Genomic DNA, 18,080 nt, shown 5'->3' with positions numbered 1-18,080 from the left:
GCTACATCTTTAATGCTATTGCTAGGCATAACATGAGAACCTTAAAAACCAGATTTTCTTATTTCACTGCTCAAAAGACTAATTACAGAACAAATGGATGACCTGCATGACATCAATAGAACAAATGGAAATAACAATGAAATAAACAAGAATATAGATTTAAGTTAAACAGCATCAAACGTCCAACCAAATGGTAAAGACTCTCCATAACAAAAGAATATATGAGAGAGAAAAATGACTGCACATATATTGTGACAAGTTGGAGTTCTTGATCAGTTACAAATGCAGTACTGCCATGGATTTCGTCAAGCAAGAAGCAGCATCCAGTTCTTGTGCGAGACGGTTCCTTGAGATATGGCTCCAGTTTATTCCAGTGTCGGAAACATCTCCAACGGTCAAGAAGTCTAGCACCTGCCCGAATATTTTGAACATTTCGACTCCAAATATAGAGTTTTTATCAGCTATAAATGCAGCATTCCAATCCATTGGGGCATCTGGATGTATTGAAACTTCTCTCCAAGTGAGAGACATAAGATCAAGCTCCCAGAGTTTCCTTACTGCTTTGTTTCTCCTGCCAATCTGACCTTCCCCTTCACACCAGGAGACGGAGAGCATGAATAGACGACTATTGCAGCATATAAGTTTAGGGTGGTATTCATGAACTCGGGTAGGAAATGGACTGGTTTGGATTCTAACCCAATAGCCCTTCTCAACGTCATATGCTGCTAGCTTATCAGTTTCTGAATAAACATAAAACAACCCATTGCACACGACCCCTGAACAAGCTATTCCGAAATCGACAGGAAGCCTCTGGATCTCTGTCCATTTATTTGACATGGAATCATAAATTTCGCCAGAATCCAGAGGCTCATCCCAGCACCCGAGACCTCCTACAGCAATCAAGAGAAATCGTCTTTGATCTTTATTTGAATGTTCGCTTTTTTGTTTGACAAACTTGTATGGTTTCATAGTGGGCAAGAATGTAACCTCGTTCTCATCCAGAGAATGTCGAAACTGGCGTCTCACTGAAAGTCTATGAGGATCTTCATAAACATCTGATACACCACCAACTCTGGGACGGTAAAATCTTCTGTCTCCTCGAGTTTGTTGATTCCTAATAATTAAACAATCTGAACTGATCTCATAAGTTCCTAAAATAGGGGATGATCTTGCATGCTTCATCGGTGCAGCTTTACGCCACGTTCTCATCAAAGGACTAAAAACGAGCACACTTTTATGTGTCTTGAATGAGCTCTTATCAACCTTCCCAAAGTTAGCAAGGCTAGAACAGCCTCCAACAACGTAAACATCATCATGGATACCAGCAACAGAGAATAAAAACCTCCCTTTCAGAACTTCAGAATTCATTTTGTGCCATTGGTTGAAGGAAACATCAAATGCATGTATTTCTGCAGAACAACAACCATCTTTTACAACCCCAAATAGAAACAACCATGGACTCTGGAATGAACCTTCCTGCCTCATTCGCCAGAAACGAGGTGTCATTGTCAAGTTTCTCCATTTCTTGCACACCATCCTAGCATTCACGAGACTTACAAATGGAACCCTCAATAAGCACATTTCGAGGATATCATCCGGCAAAAACAAATTCATGCTTTTGTTCTCGAGTGCTGCTTCAAGCTCTAGAGATTTCCTATTAGTCCTCCTCCAGAATTTTTCCCTCATCCCATAAGAGAAGCAATCTACAGACGTTTCTTCATTTCCACATATCGGGCTGTACCCTTTGCCTTCCTCACTTGCATTTGACCTTCTTCTAGCGCATGAATCCCCTAAGTCGTCACCAGTGTCAGCACCCACTTTGCAACCACCTCCTCTGCCATATAGCGTTAGACATCTCAACGAAATGCCCTTGCTGTCATCCTCTTCTTCTCCTCCACTTCTATGGTTCTTCTTTTTCAACTTCTGGCTCACACTTCTGACTAACCTTTTAGACACGCTTAAAGACTCCAAATCTTGTTGAAGAGATTCTTCTCCTGTTAATCTTTCTGATGTCATCGTATTATCCTACAACTGTATTTAAAAAGACACAGGCAATATCTTACACGTTTGTCACATAAATTGACAAGTTATTGGAAATTCAAGTCCTAGATACTTCTTAAAAGACACACGACGCCCCAACATTGCACAATCATTTTTCTTTGTTTGAAAGGAGAAAAAAAGAAGAGGTAATATCTATACCTAAATATTAATCCGAATGGACATGAATCTCAATGACAATGACCAAGAATTGACAAATGGTATCGTAAGTAAATATAGAATACACATAATCCCACAAAAAGATTTCTTTTTATGAATTGTTCATTTCAAATATATAGTTTAAATAAGTTGTATCTTGCTCAGACCAATAAATAGAACAACCTCTTCAGACCCTCAAAAATATAACCTTTTTGTTCTTCTATCTTTTTTGCAGACACCTAAACTTTCTTGAAGCAATGACAAATATTACTCCTCAAACTCACATACACCTTAAAGTAGAGAAGCACAAAAGCCTGGAAAATGTATCACCTAGTCCTAGGTACTAACAAGTGAATGCAGGATCCCCCTTTCAAGAGTGATCGAAATATATGACTCATTCTTTCATTAAAGCCACTAGGAATCTAAAGGGTGACCTCCTATATATTCCCCAGACACAATTTTTAGGTTAAAATGAACAAAGATGCTTCAAATTTCATTATTTTTTCATTGAATACAAGCTTCATATTTTTCTCCCTGAAATATCCTTCCAGTATCCATCCCTAATCCCTTATCCTAGAAAATCAATTGAATCTCCAACAATCAGAATCCATTCAACAACCCACCCCAGGACAAAAGGAAACAGCTAAAAAACAAATAAAGCAAATCCAAAAGCTTAGAAAGCACAAAGACAAAGTAAACACAAGAACATTAAAAAAAAAGAGCTAAAAGCACACTGTGAAACTCACAAGATCAAAACTTTATCCCAAAACAAATCTTGAAAACCAGAAACATAGATACATACCCAGATGGAGAAACAAGAAAAGGGAGAGAAACCATGTAAAATTCAAGGGAAGGGAGGAGCAAACCTCTTTAATCAAGTCATTTTGAGCTCCATAGACCATTGGATCCACAATCAAGAATAAAGATTCATCTTTTTTTCATCAGAAGAAGAAAAATCAGAAACCCAAATGAGATCTTGTTGTCATATCATAAAAGAAAGCATCTTTAAGCTGAGTGAAGCAAGAATCGATCAACAAAAGATCAAATGGTTCACCTCATGTGAAAAAAACAAGAAAGAATGTTAAAAAGGAAACCCCACAAATTGTATTAATCAAAATAAGTAAGAAGCTAATTATCATTCCAAGTAGAAGAAGTGGTAATATACTTTCTTTTATATATATATATATATTGGTGTTGGTTGGGGAATGAATTTAGTAAAGTTAGCTCAGATTGTAATTTTATACAAAAAGCGACCCCTCTCTTTTTTCCACACATTCGCTGCGGTGTCTGCCTTTTGTTTTTTTCTTTATTGGTTTTTTTAAAGTTATATGTGATATTTTTCTCTTCTGCAAAATCATTTAATAAATTCTTAAAATTAATATAAGCTGTAACTATTCACATGCTATTATAATAAAAAGTATACATATAAATTAAAATTCACACAATTTGAGCTAGCATTTTATTATAGATTTAAAAAAAATATCTTTAAATATATATTTGACTTTAAAAATCTAAGCTTCAAATATTTTCAAGTTATCAAAATTGGCTCATACCATTTTTGAATTTTTGTTACTTCCAGCAAAACTTTCATTTTTTTCCAAATAAATTATATGTTTAAACACAACTTAAAAATAATAATCTAGTTTCAACTCAAAATTTATGCCAAATGGGGGTTGAATCTCAAAAAGCGAAAAATGTTAGATAAATTAGACAAAGGAATAATATAATTTTTCGCTTTTTTCTTTTCCTATTTGCTTATAATTAATTATTCTTTTTCAAATATAAATCTCTATTGAATGTAAATGCGCTTTTGTTGTCTCGAGACAGTATTTATAAATATAAAAACATTTTTTAAACATTTTGTTGAAAAGGCACACATTTTTCTTTGCATTTCCAACGTGTTCTCAAAAAAAAAAACATTTTCCAAAAATATGTTCAAATGGGACCTAGAAATTTCGTACATTGATATTTTAATTAATAATAAAAAACAATTGAAGAAAAGAACAGAGAAAGAAGAGACAAATTTAAGTTTTTCATTGGATAAAAGAGCATACAATAATTTATCATGAATAAAGAGGGCAACTTTCAATTGATAAAAATAACTCCATTTAATAGGATGAGAAATTCAATTGCCAATTATTTTGAATTTAATAAATGCACCTACCACAAAATTAGTGTTTGAAATATTACTAGAATTTATTTATAATAATATAATGTACTTTTTATCCAATGTATTTTCCTTTCTTTTTGGGTTTGAGCTTTTCTTTTCATTTAATTTAGTTGGCAAGTAACTAGGACAATTAGCCAATAAAGTATTAATAGTAGCTAGTTAATCATAAAAGCTTAGTATGGGATCTTTAATGTTTGGCTAGTGCTTAGTCAATAATTAGGGTTCTACAGGACAAATCGATAAAACGCACCAAACTGACAAACCGAATTAAATCAGAAAAAAAATCGATTAGTGATTTGGTGTGGCTTGGTTTGGTGTTTGGAAAAAAAAACCCGACCATTATAGGGTTTGTTTGGTTTTAACTAAAAAAAGTCAAACCGAACCCAAACCGACCCGATTATAGATATACTACTTTTAAATTATGTTATACATAAAAATATTTATTAAAATATAATTTATAAATATTTTTTAAAAAATTTTCATAATTTTTATTTTCTTTCTTACATTTAGATTTGAACTTGAGAAGCCCATCTAAATAATATACAAAAAAGGTCATCTTATAAAGTTATATTATAAAGTTAAAACTCCAAACAATGTTTTGCCTCCATCTTATATGTTGATATTTTGTACTAGAACTCTTTTTAAGAAGCACTGCTCTGTGTTTTTTATTAGATACTATGAAAAATCTGAGAAACCCGGAAAAATCCAAAAAACCCCCAAAAAATCGATAAATCCGAGAAAAATTGATATCGAAAAACTCGACTTTTATTGGTTTGGTTTGGTTTATAGATTTAATAACCCGACACAAATGGTTTGGTTTGGTTTGTAAAAAATTTGAATCAACCGGTCCATGTACACCCCTACCAGTAATTAGTTGAATAATTTTTCAGCTTTTAATAAAATGGAGATATTAATTCTTGAATTATCCGTTCAAATACTTACTCATTTAAGAAAGTTTTTTCAACATAAATTCGGATAAAACGTGTCACAAAACGAATACTCGATACTAAATAAGAAATAAAAGAAGTAACATATCTAATTTTTGCTTGATGTTTATTTTAAGGCACATTTCAACAGTGTAACTTATAGATATCGTTAATGCAAATAATATTTTGTATTGTCATATTATCCAAGAGAAGTTTATAGACAATCTTTCATTTGTAATCTTATGAATAAAACATGTTACATGTCATAATGGATACAAATGTCTTGATAGTATAATTTGTGATAAAATATTTTTTTTGTGTAAAAATCTTTTACATTGTCCGTTAATATTAGTTAAACTTTATTTCTAAACAAATTTACTTAAAAGTAACTATTATAAGACTTTTCTAAAATTTCTCCAATAATTGAAGTCAAAAATCACATTCCCCTTTTACTATATTACATCAATGCACCAACCAAAAAAGGAATTTTTTTTTGACAAAATCATTTTTTAAAAATCCAATCTATTGTTTGTTTGTGGTTTGGGTTTATGTTTGTCAATTTGTCTAGGTGGAAAGTGATTAGGACACTTAACCAACAAATATTAGTAGTAACCCACTTAATCATAAATGAGTAGAGTAGTACAAGATTATAATTTAAAGGTAGATCAACAGCTGGGATCCACGTGGTTGGAAAATTATGTATATATGTTTTTCATATACAGAATTAATTATGAAATGTTAAGTAATAATGTATTCTCATGAATTATTAAGGTTAAATTGTCTCATTTTAACTTAATCATCATATTTAACCCAAACTTTACATACACTATCCAAAAAGGGCAAAAAAAAACAAACGAAATGTGAACGAGTTCAATCCGACGTGGCTAATCAATTAGAGAAAAAAGAGCAAACGTGGCTCATTCTGATTGGATAATGACACCAATGCCGCCTATGACGTGGACCGCCGTTCTCATTCAAATACTTGTACATAGCTTCTGGCCTTCTGCGATTCCGGCACCGGCAGAAGTTGGCACGAAGAAGGATAAATCGGGAAAATGGCGATTAAGCTGCATACGAGATCTATTTTGATTGTTTCTATTGCTTTCTTTTCTGTTTTACCAGTTACGCTCTGCATCGAAGATAAATGTTCTGCTTGCTCCGCCATTGCTGTAAGTATTTACACTCTCTTTTGCTTATTTTACTCCATTGTGTATAGATTCAATGCAAATTATTTCCTTCGTAATGATCTAGTTTAGATAAACTTTATAATTTGGTTAAAGACAAATTATTGGACACAGGATTTATTTAGTGGACTCCGATTGGTTTGAGATTGAGAAGTAGTTGATTTATTGTTTGTATGTTCGTTAGGAATACTAGACGAAGAAGTAATATGAAAGCAAAAATTTGAATATAATTGACAATTGATTTCACTTGTTGTGCCTGATTTGGATCTGACTCGTTTGTTTTCATGATTCTCAGGAGGAGCTTGAGCGTGGACTGTTGAAAGTAAGAAAATCACTGTCGCTTCGGTGATCTTTCTCTCTTTTGTTGTGTATTTACCTTGTAGAAGTTTGTCATACCTTGTAAAAGGAAGAAAAAGAAATCATTCTAACTATATACCATGATGCTATCTGACTCTAGGTTAGAAATGGAGATATTTAGCTTCTTCTAGCATGATTTGTATAAATGAATATGAGTTATGACCTAAACTGAGAACTACTCCTTATAAGGAGATGGACATGTTTGAACTTGTGCTAGTCAAGATTTGATGTTTTTAGAAGACATGATGATATGTTGCTCTCCATTTTGAAATGTTTGAACTACTCCATTCTTGTATCTCACTAGCTTATATCTATGTATAAGCCTTTGATTTATACATGGTGAAGCAAGACTACTTAAGTTGTGCCAAGGCCAAACTTGATTCACTTTTGAGACGAGAAGTTGTTAATAAAGCGTCGCATGCACTGATATCCTTATTTCTTGGCTACTGTGACCAATCATATAAGTACTTGGTTTTTTGAAGCTGCAATTTACTATAAGCAAGCTTCTAAAAAAGATGGAAGAATCAAACCCAGGGTTACCTACATGGCTAACTCCTTGAGAAAGAGGCTATAGTTAATAGTGGTATCAATTGTTTTATAGAATTTTTTAATTTTAATACTAGAAAATCGATGTTCTAAATAATTGATAACTAGGAAAATACATCAGAAGTGAAAGATCTTCAGTTCAAGTTGTCTTTCATATTTTCACTTATTTAAAGTAGTATATGTCCTAGTTATATAAAGTTGTCTTTGACCTTTTCACTGACATTTCCTGGGCTAATATATGTGTATTTTATAGGAAAAGCCAAGAAACCATTTAGACATGAGACATCGCCTGGATTCTAAAGGTCAGCGTGAAGGGAAACTTATTGATTACAGGTCAAATATTAATGATCACCTTATTGATTAATAAGGTCTTTGCTTACATCAGTTCCTAATTGCTTTATTCTTTTTCTTTCTGTTACAACTTCAAAATCTATTACCCAGTTGTATTTAAGAACCAATCTAGGTTACAGTTCAAACACATTTCTCTATTTCCAGGTTAAAGAGTTAAGAATATTGGTTTTCTTCACCTGACGGAACTACATTATAGATACTTTCTTCCAGTTTGAACATGCTTATTGGTCTATCTGCTTTTGTGTTATTTGCTCTTATCATATCCACTCTTTCCAAGGGTATTGCGTATGTCATTTTCTAGGAAATGTACTTGCATAAAGTTTATACTTTTCTTCCCCTTTCTTCATTCTCAAAAAACTTTTGTTCTCCTTTTCATTTTGAAAAACTAGTTGTACGGAAAATATTATCTGAATCAAGCCCTCATTAGATGTTTGTTATTTGAACAAAAGGTAAGCATCAGCTTTGTTCTAAGAGAATAGACGTAAGAGAAGAGTGGTCTCAAGTTTCAAAACAATTATTTGATGTTCTCAATAAGTAATTCATGCTGTGAGTTCCAGAAAATGAGTAGGTGGGGAGCTTAGATAATATAGTGCGTTACCATCTTTGCCCTTAGAACTACAGTCAATTTTTTTAAAAAATTATACTAAAAGCAAGTTCTCACTCATGCATATTCTTACTCTCTTTCCACTGATCCAAATTTAAGGGTCTGATAATCCTTTTCGCTCAACGTTGGCCTCTCACTGTTCTTAGACGCCATTGGTCTCTTTCCTCTTCTTTTTACCTTCCCTCCTTCCCCCGATGACCAGATTCCTTGAGCTGCTAGGAGCAACCACTTATAGAGTGCTGCACAATCCTTTTCCCTGTTGTTGAGTTGACATGCATATAAGCGTCCATACTTCTGTGATTTTAGTAACTTCTTTTATTTATTTCTTCAAGCAGAGTCAGTGAGCTACGAGTTGTTGAACTCTTAGACGACCTCTGTGAAAAGATGCAAGATTATACACTGGAGAAGGTAGCCTTTCCTTGAAGTCTTGCTAGTTTCTCATTGCTATATATTATTTTTAAAACAAAAGAACAGGAACTGTATTAATAGACACAATTGAATCAAACCTAAACTTCAAAACAAATAATAGCTTTGTACACTTTATGCTCACTATTAGTTGAGTGAAATGTTTCTTTAATGCTAATGATTTTCCCTTTTGCCTGCTAGGTGGATTCAAGCACAAACACTTGGATCAAAGTAAATAATTGGGACCTTCTCAAGACTAGTATGTCTCATGACTTTATTTCTTCTCCTGCTTGGGACACTTCTTCATTTTTATAACTGGACTGCTAATGTTGCTAATATCGAGAATATAAATTTCTTCAAAGGTCCGCTACCTAGTTTTCTGTCAACCTGCAAGGCCTTCATCAGCTATCTTCCTGCCAAATTAACTCTTGGATATCGTGCCTTGTAGAGTTGAATGTCAGTGAGCACCATATTCTCTATATATATGCAGGTCCATCTCTCTGGACGAGTTGGACATAATGTAAATCAAGGACTTCAGTATTTTGGGGGACATGAGATTTTTTCTCTCTCTCACACCCATTCTGTTTTAATCACAAACCTCAGTCAGACTCATGGTTGTTCTAGCTGCCAAAATTCAATTCGTACATGATGTACATTCATGTGAATAACATAATACCTTGCCATTTTTGTTTTGGGGATGATCTAGCACGTTCTTAGTTGGCGAGTCAAAGATCTTTTCTTTTTATATTCTCTCAATTTGTTTACACATAAGCTTGGGGATATGTTCTAACAGCTTGGAAACTGGGAACTTGATTATGGTTCTACCATTTATATTTTGGCAATTTAATTGGTTACTAGGCTAAACCTCACCATTTCTTGTTGTCCGAATCAACAGTTGAATTCTCATTTAATAAGTGCACTGAGAACAGGAATAATTTATCAGGGACACCAATTATGTGATTTCCTCAGTAAATCATCCCTGGTTTTTATGGATTAGAGTTTACAGAGATCTTCAATGTTAATGTTTTGCCTTTTTTTGAATTCCTTGATAGATAAGCAAGAAGCTCGAGCACATTCAAAAGCTATGTCATCCTTTTGTGGAAGGTAAGAGAGGAACCACTTACACCTCTTAGCTACAGTGAAATTTCTATTTCTTTTCTGATTCTACTCTAAATATAACACTTTAACAATGTGTTTATGTGGCCAGGTTACTCGAGCAAACTGAAGATGAGGTAAGATGATTTTCCCACAATAATGACGCTTTCTCGGGGTTGAAAGCTACTTTATCCTCTTTATACTAAACTAATGATGAACTATTGCCTATTACATTAATGTTGTCCCATATAACAGTTGGCAGAGTTGATAAAGAAAGGATATGTCAAAGTTGGAGATGTAACCAAGGTATTATGTGAAGATCTCAGCAACTATTGCAAAGGGACAAGGTAATTATTTTTGGCTATAGTTCCTTTATCATGTTGTGTTAGAAATCTTCTAAGCATTTCACATATATAGTGATTAAGAACTGTCTACATTTGTGCAGCAGCTCCAATAAGGCAATAGGTGATGAAGACAAAGATACAGATGGAGAACTTTGACCTGATAAATCATTTTGTTTCTTGACTAGTTGATGGGGTAAAGAATGAAGAATGTCCCTATCCTAAACCAGGAAAGAAGATCACTTCAATAGTAGTAGAAACATTTTTTTACGTCCTCATATATCTTCTTCTGATATCTTTACGTAATATAACATACATGTTCTTTCCTCCTTTTTGTTGGACCATGTATCAGGCATCTCAAGTAGTACTCAAAAGAAACTAATTTTATCGATGAACAATATCTAATGTGTCGTTTGTGTCCTTATTTCTTGTTGAAAATATCTAGAGGAATTTGCAGCCGCTATCTCTTGAGTGTACGTTAGATAAACCCATTCTTGTGCAATAGTTTGCAAAACAACATGAAAAAACTAAACTACACTAGGCAAGCCCCGTGCAACCAGCTCTGTTAAGAATGTGTTGGCAGGGGGAACAAGGGCGGATCTAGAGTGGTGGGAGCGGATTCTTAAGAACCCAACAACGTTCGTGCAAATACTGTATTTATATTTAATAGTCTATTAAATATATAAAGAATATTTGTTGGAAATCTAGTAACAAATAGTTTCTTAGTTTACCGATAGAAATGAAACTTGCTTAAGCTTTGTTACCCTCCTTAATGAGGATTTAATTCCTCTTGGGCACATATAATGAAGTTTTTCTACTTTCTTGTCGTTATGATATTGATCTTACAGTCATTAATTACTCATTTAAGGAAGACAGAAGCACAATTTAGTTAAACACCCCTTATGATCAGATCAAACATGTTAAATGGTTTTCTTAACAAGTGCTCTAAAACCTTAGATGACATAGTTTAAGTTGGCATTTACTAATCACACATCCAACAAACTTGAAATTTACAAAATGCAGTACTAATCCAACGTACAAGCAATAGAAGGACAATAAACAAGTTGCTTTCTTGAATCTGTACATAACAAGAAGTGCAGCTGGAGCACACACCGATACAACACATTTCCAATTTACAGGCTTTTCAAAAACTACGATAAGCTAAGCGAGTGAAACATTGAAATGAGGAAGCAGACGTGTGCCCCCCAAGTGTGTGGAGTTATACGAGTAGGCCATTCATTTCCCAGAATCTTGTCACGAGTTGCTTTCCAGTACACTTTTTAGAAGATTCAGTCCTTCAACTGATATGCTTCTACATATTCGAGTAGGAGGAATTTCTATCCTAGGTGGAGGATCGGGAGAAAAACAAATTACAATTACAGTTAAGTTATCACACGTGTTGCGCTTAAGGGCTTCCCTTACCAGTTCTCTTGAACATCTTTCTGGATCATTATGCAGCATGAGTTCTTTCCTGGCCATCGTAACAGCACATTGGCTGCTCATAACATCCCAAAGACCATCGCAACCCATGATTAGGAACTCATCATCCTCGGTCAACAATGTTTCCTGCAACTCCGGCTCTCCACTCAAGGGATAGGCAGAACCTTTTGGGCCTTTCATGTGCCAATCTCCCAAGGCACGCGCTATAGATAACTGTCCATTCAAGTATCCGTCATATATGACTCCTCCAAGTTTTTCTATTCGATTTCTTTCAGATGCGCTATTTGGTTTGTGGTCCTTAGACAACTCAATGGCTCTACCTCGTTTCCCCAGCACAGCACGACAATCCCCTGCATTAGCAACGATCATGGTTCTGCAAAACAAATCACATCACATTACAAACTATTCAGCACCAAATCCTGTTTGAATAGAAATTTGAAGTACATCGAAGAGTGCAAGAAACTCATAATTATCAGAACCATAAGGAATGTTGTCATCAGCAGTTAATGTGGATCCTAGAGCAGAAGAGAAAAGATTCTAAAGTTTTGGTACATTCTACAGATCTTTAGTTTAAGGCCATAAGATTCAGAAGTCTACTTTCTTAAACTACGTGCCAAGTCAAAATCCGACAAACAAATTGAAACAGAGGGAGTAATAGTTAACAAATGTAGGCATGATCGCATCTGCACTTAAAACATGAAATATAAACCAGTGCAGTTATACGTATTAAGATTCACAAGTAGAAATAGCCTAGAAAAAAGGAACTAAATGTGTATTCGCCTTCATGCTTTAGTAAACATAAAAGCCCAACCAAACACAATAGCAGTCAATCTCCTTATTTTTCCCTTCAGCAAGTATATTACATTGTTCTAGGAAATATGAGAACAAGAAACAGAAGATATACTTACCTTCCAAACATTAGAGCTGTCAGTGCTGTGGTGCCAGAGGATATGTCAATAGAACTATCGTCGGCAAAGGCATAGTCAGCTTTCAGAAAAGCATTCTTGAGTGCCTTCTCTAAACACATGGGAAAACAGGGGTCCTCAATTATGAACTTGAGAATATTATTCCTCACAAATAATGCTGCATCAGTACCCCCATGGCCATCAAAGACCTGTGAGGTATTAGTAACAGAGTTATTACTAAACCATACTGATGATGGGAGGTATGAGTAAGGACCAAATGACACGGCTTAATTGAGAAACAAAAAGAATACTAGGTGCATATCATTTATGGAACAATCTATGAGATACGCAACGAAAGCAATCAATCAATCAGCTATACCTCAATCCCGACTCCTGAGTTAGTTGGGATCAGAAAACATAAACAAAGTAAATTTACCCAAAATTATAATTTTGCATGAAGCCTAAAAAATTTACCACCTGTATGCAGACTAAAATTTGAGTTGCCATTATCTTTCTTGAATTGAACTACAGTCACTTTTAGAGTTTCATTGTCGATTTTCATTTTTCAGGAATTCTCAGCTTTAGTGGTACTTCAGCAAAGTGTCAAGAGCAGATAAGTCTTCATAGTTTGAGTTTTCCCTAGGCATATGCATCCAGAAAGCCTACTGCATTTCGAACAGGATAAATCTTTTGGTAATTTAAGGAGCTTAGGAGTATATTTCTAGAAAAGCTTGCAGAGTTCGTTTGATACTTTTACAGACTAGGAAAATTTAAAACTAGTTGGGATGGAGGACATGTTACACACTTGCAGAACATCATAGATCCCATGAAGCCTTCTAAGGAGCATTCCATACAGCATTTCCTACTAAGTCACCATTCACTTGATAGTGCTGAGTGCTCAAAAGGCCCAAACAAGCTCCTAATTCTAGTCTATCTCGTTTTGTACACTTTAGACCTCTATCTATCCTTCGCCATTCATTTTTCCATTTTACGAAGTTCTTTTCTCATTATTATCTCACAAACTATAGAAAACAACCTTGAACTCTCCGTAGTCAGATTTTGATTGATTCAATGAGGGGAATCTTCCCCAAGTAACTTGAGCCTTCTTTAAATGACTGTACTGAATCAAACTTACATCTGAAATGAATTGCAATTTCTTTCCATCACATGCTATTCAATGAGAGGAAACACAACCAACACAAAGAGTAACTCATTTAGGGCGAAACATAACTACACATAGCACATTATATGGGTATTTCTATCTAAAACGCATCCAAAAATGCATAAACCAGTGAAGTGCAAAAGCTACAGACCCCATAGAACGCTGCAGGGGAAGTGGAACCTGCAATTTCATTAACATGTATGACTAGATCATCTATACAGATATGTTCATCCTCCATGTACTGTTTGGGTCCTATCTCAGCACAACTTCCAGAACGAAATATTGGCTCAAAGTTTGATTGTCCTTCTGAAGGGTGCTGGAAACCCTTCTCTGTTATTTCAAAATCCTAGTAGATGTAAGAAAAACAATATTAGCTGCATGACCTTAATAAGTGTACAAACTAAGAAGTTTGAAAATTCAAAAAGATGGAAAAGGAAGGAAATTCAAGGGAAGTTATTAATGTAGTTATTAGCAGATAGAAAGATTAACTGCCACAACTTTTATAGCTTTGATCTTCATAAAGTAACCCACCATCCACCCACCCACCCCCCAAAAAAAAAAAGAAACCGGAAGACATGAGGAACTTAAATGTTGCATACTCAGGTAGATCAACTAATAAATTGCTATAATCATGCAATCTAGATCTTTGGAGTCATTTGGTTCTCATACTAGTTACGTAAAGATTATAATGCATGGGCTGTTTTTGCGATGAAAAAAATGTAGGAATTGTTATGCAATGAATAATGACATGTAGAATGTCATGCAGCGATTACCTATTTTACGGGGGTTTTTGTCTTTAGATATGCTTATCCACGTATGACTAATACATGTATTCTTATTCTACATTCCATCCAGTTGTTCCCTCATAATTTATGCAGATTTAAGTTTACTTCCACCAATCAAAAGTTGCATACTTGAGCAGAGATTGTTTTTTCTGCTAAACTAAACTGTTTTCTAAATACTAGTATCAAGCACAACAAGATATCTAATTAAACTGTTTTTGACTTCCAGAAATCTAACCACTAACTCAATTCCCACTTAAACTAAACTGTTTCATAAATAGTACTCCCGTTTTAATTTGTTTGTCTTACTTTCCTTTTTAGTTCATTTTTTAAAAGAATGCCTCTTTCCTTTTTGGCAACTCTTCAATTCCAACTTTCCACATAGCATGTTTAAGTCCATAAGATTAAAGGACATTTTGATACATTCTACACATCTTTAGTTTAAGATCATACGATTCAAAAGTTCTTTACTTTCTTAGATTCCGTGCGAACTGCCACGTCAAAACCAGACAAACAAATTGAAACAGAGGGAGTACTATCAAGTACAACAAGGGATAAAAACGCGCAACAAGATACTGGGGTAAGATCACTACGAAGCTTTAACATTTTTCACTTACCAAATCAGTGTCTGCTACAAGTGCAGTAGAGTTCACTGGATACTGTACAACAGAGGGATCTCGTAGTGGCTTATCACTGGTCTGCTTTAGTTCATCCGATCCCTCTAGTAATTCATCTTTAACAGCAGATGTATTCTCCTTACTGTAACTCCCTTCTACTATAGCAAATGGTGGTGAAAAATCTGTATAGGCAGCCATATGCATCCCCAGAGCATAAATTCAATAGCCTCAGAGATTCTTATCCACAGAAAGCTAAAACCCAAAAATTGCAAAAAAGAGAATCAATCACTCGTAAAAGGGCCAAAAAAGAGAGAACAATTTGCAGTATAATTGTCAAGGTTAAGCCTTTAGCAGTCCTACAAAAATAAAAAGCTTTAATCTTTGGTTCGATTACAAATTCAAGACCCTTCCAAACAGGAAATATTAGTAGCTCACTTGTTTTTAATCAATCCCCACCTTGTAATCCGCTCCCGCATTTCCCTTCCCCTACCCCAATTTTTCTTTTTCTTAAATAAGACCGTTTTAAACTCCACAACAACAACATACCTAGTGTAATAATCCCGCAAGTAGGGTGTAAGGATAGTGTGTACCCAGATCTTTATCCTACAAGGTAGATAGACAGTTTCAGATAGACCCTCTACTACCTATTGAACTCCCCAAGCTCTAAAATTACAACGATTCAAGAATCAAAATAAGCAGAAATGAAACCCCTTCTTGTCATAGAATCGCCAAACCAACAAAGATCAATAATTTTCCAGTAAATTTCACAAAACCCACAAAACAAATAACCATAGGAAGCAAACCAACTTAAGAAAAACAAACAAAATAACAGTTAACCCAGAAGTCAAATTAGCAGATAGATCTTTATGAACCAACTTCAGTTCATAATCAATAGTTTGAATCTAAAATTACCAGAAGGATTTCAAGTGGACACCCAAAAAGGAAATTTTGGTGCAAGTTAGAGATGATTAGCCCTTTTAGGAAGTAGGGGTGAAACCAAGAATGTTAAATTGCCAAAAAAAAAAAAGAGACCCTATATCCAACTCAAAAGAGAAAATAAAGGCACAATATTTGCGGTTGGTAACCGGCACTTCCTGGAGAATGAGGAGAAAAAAAACGGCTTTTCCTTGAGACCAAAGAAAATGACATTTTACGTCATTCAATTGTGAACACTGAATCCACATAATATATATATAATCTCTTCACAATGAAAAATTTCATAGATACAAACTTTTACTTATAAAATCGAACATAAATTTTTTAACTTAATATTAAGATGGAGATGAAATTTCAACTGTGTGGTATAAATTATACAAAACAAATAGTAATGACTAATGAAGAGTGAATGCCTCATGTAAATGCATAGCATATTCAGTTATACTATAGTCTATAGCTTAATAATAAATTATTATATAGTTAAATTAATTATATAAAATATGTTATTTTTTAATTACTTGGCAATGACACTTCAACAAGCTCGACGGGAAAAGAAAAAAGAGAAGGAGAAGAGATAGTACGACGAAAAAGCTTAATCAGTGGAACATTGTTCATCGAGATAGAAAGCCGGTTATACATTAATTTTGATTGAAATAATTCTATGGTTTTAAAGATTATTAGAACTAATTTGTATAATTAAAAAAGATAACATATTTCAAGTAATTTGAAATTAGCGAAAAATTTGGAAGTTAGGAGAATCTAAAAAATTATGCATATGATAATGTTTTTAATTTTCTAAAAAAATGCAAAAAAGAAAAAGAAAAAAGGAAACGAGAACTTATTTTAATGACATCAAATATTCTTCCCTTTTTCTGGAGAAATTGCATTTGAACAGGTACCAGTCTTGTTAAGAATCTAAAATCTGTTATTACTATAATATTTATAAATTAATCATATTTTGGCTTTTATTCTTATTTTTGTTGCGAAATACAAAAATAGAAAATTTTGAAGTTCTTTTAAGTTAAAAAAAAAACATGTGCTTCCTAACATCAGATTATTTTAAAAACTTACTGATTCTATTCTTCTAAATATATTTTACATTTATCACGCTCGTAAACTCACAATTAATTGTGTCTTTGTTGAGTTTGTTGACATCATTTAGTCTTTTCTACTTTTTCAGTCAACCTTCACTCAAACAAATACGCACTAACCCACCTGAAATAAGGTGAAAAGTCTTCTTTCCAACTCTTTGTTCAAGGCTTTTAGCGGTATTAACGTTCAAATTTCTCAATCTTTATTGTTTATATTTATTTCAAACAAAGATGAACGCCTTTATTGAGTAACTGTAATTGCTATAGTTTACGACCAATAGTTTTTAGTTAACCCTTTTTATTTTTTTATTAAATTAATATAATATTAAATGCAAAGGAAAAAGGAACAAGAAAAAAACCAAAAAAAAAGTCAAACACACAAATAACAGTTTCAATTTAGACATAAAAAAAAAAGAATCAACCTAATTTTGACAATTGAAGATTATGCATGGATTGCATTATATGTTTGAAATTTATTATACTTAGAAGCAACAACTTCGATTTTGTTTATTTAAATTAATGTTTCCTTGATAATGAAACAAGCTCTATATTTAGGTGATTATAAATCACTATACAATATCATAAACAGTAAGAAGTATAAGCTCAAAACCAATTTGCTATTTTTCATTAAATAGAAATAACTTAATTGTTAAAATACAGCCAAAAAAAAAAGATTATTATAATAGAGTTTTTAGACTAAATCAATATATTTTTTTAAGAATAGCTTTTATATTTTATTTTATATGCTTACCCCACTCAATTGATAATCTTCTTATTTGAGACATTTCAAACTATTTAACTTTATATGAAAAGTATTATCTAGTACAATCTTTAAGAATTTAAATTTATTTAATTAATTATCAAAATACCATAAATATGTGATTTATTACAAAGATGATCTTTGCTTATACAACTAATAAAAAAAAATACCAGTGATGTCCATTATCATTTTACCTCAGGAGTCAAATGATG

General features: G+C 33.5%; 3 protein-coding genes across 5 annotated transcripts; 1 reads left to right on the top strand and 2 right to left on the bottom strand.

Annotated features, from left to right (window-relative positions):
• Positions 1-100: 100 nt before the first annotated feature.
• Positions 101-3,341, bottom strand: LOC129903446 (F-box/kelch-repeat protein At5g42350-like). 2 transcript variants are annotated; one of them, XM_055979003.1, is made up of 2 exons: positions 3,063-3,341; positions 101-1,994 (listed from the first exon to the last, which is right to left on the bottom strand). In XM_055979003.1, exon 2 carries the CDS (start codon positions 1,684-1,686, stop codon positions 277-279), a length of 1,410 nt encoding a protein of 469 aa, XP_055834978.1. In that variant the 5' UTR covers positions 1,687-1,994; positions 3,063-3,341; the 3' UTR covers positions 101-276. The 2 variants fall into 2 exon arrangements, with proteins under 2 accessions (XP_055834978.1, XP_055834977.1); XM_055979002.1 differs by having other exon boundaries at positions 101-2,031; positions 3,063-3,340.
• A 2,791-nt stretch (positions 3,342-6,132) lies between these two features.
• On the top strand, positions 6,133-10,638 carry LOC129904367 (uncharacterized). Of its 2 annotated transcripts, none has more exons than XM_055979931.1 (9): positions 6,133-6,461; positions 6,772-6,798; positions 7,633-7,712; positions 8,670-8,742; positions 8,941-8,998; positions 9,792-9,843; positions 9,947-9,971; positions 10,090-10,181; positions 10,283-10,638. In XM_055979931.1, the coding sequence occupies exons 1-9, from the start codon at positions 6,348-6,350 to the stop codon at positions 10,332-10,334; spliced, it is 573 nt and encodes a 190-aa protein (XP_055835906.1). In that variant the 5' UTR covers positions 6,133-6,347; the 3' UTR covers positions 10,335-10,638. The 2 variants fall into 2 exon arrangements, with proteins under 2 accessions (XP_055835906.1, XP_055835905.1); XM_055979930.1 differs by having other exon boundaries at positions 10,280-10,638.
• A 490-nt stretch (positions 10,639-11,128) lies between these two features.
• LOC129903416 (probable protein phosphatase 2C 27) lies at positions 11,129-16,216 on the bottom strand. The gene is made up of 5 exons (XM_055978968.1): positions 15,994-16,216; positions 15,082-15,333; positions 13,834-14,028; positions 12,524-12,729; positions 11,129-11,988 (listed from the first exon to the last, which is right to left on the bottom strand). The coding sequence occupies exons 2-5, from the start codon at positions 15,283-15,285 to the stop codon at positions 11,430-11,432; spliced, it is 1,164 nt and encodes a 387-aa protein (XP_055834943.1). The 5' UTR covers positions 15,286-15,333; positions 15,994-16,216; the 3' UTR covers positions 11,129-11,429.
• Positions 16,217-18,080: the final 1,864 nt, after the last annotated feature.

This window comes from Solanum dulcamara, chromosome 9, assembly GCF_947179165.1.
Source record: "Solanum dulcamara chromosome 9, daSolDulc1.2, whole genome shotgun sequence".
Lineage (NCBI taxonomy): Eukaryota > Viridiplantae > Streptophyta > Magnoliopsida > Solanales > Solanaceae > Solanum > Solanum dulcamara.
Note: the sequence above shows the minus strand (reverse complement) of the source record. Positions and strands in the feature narration are given on the sequence as shown.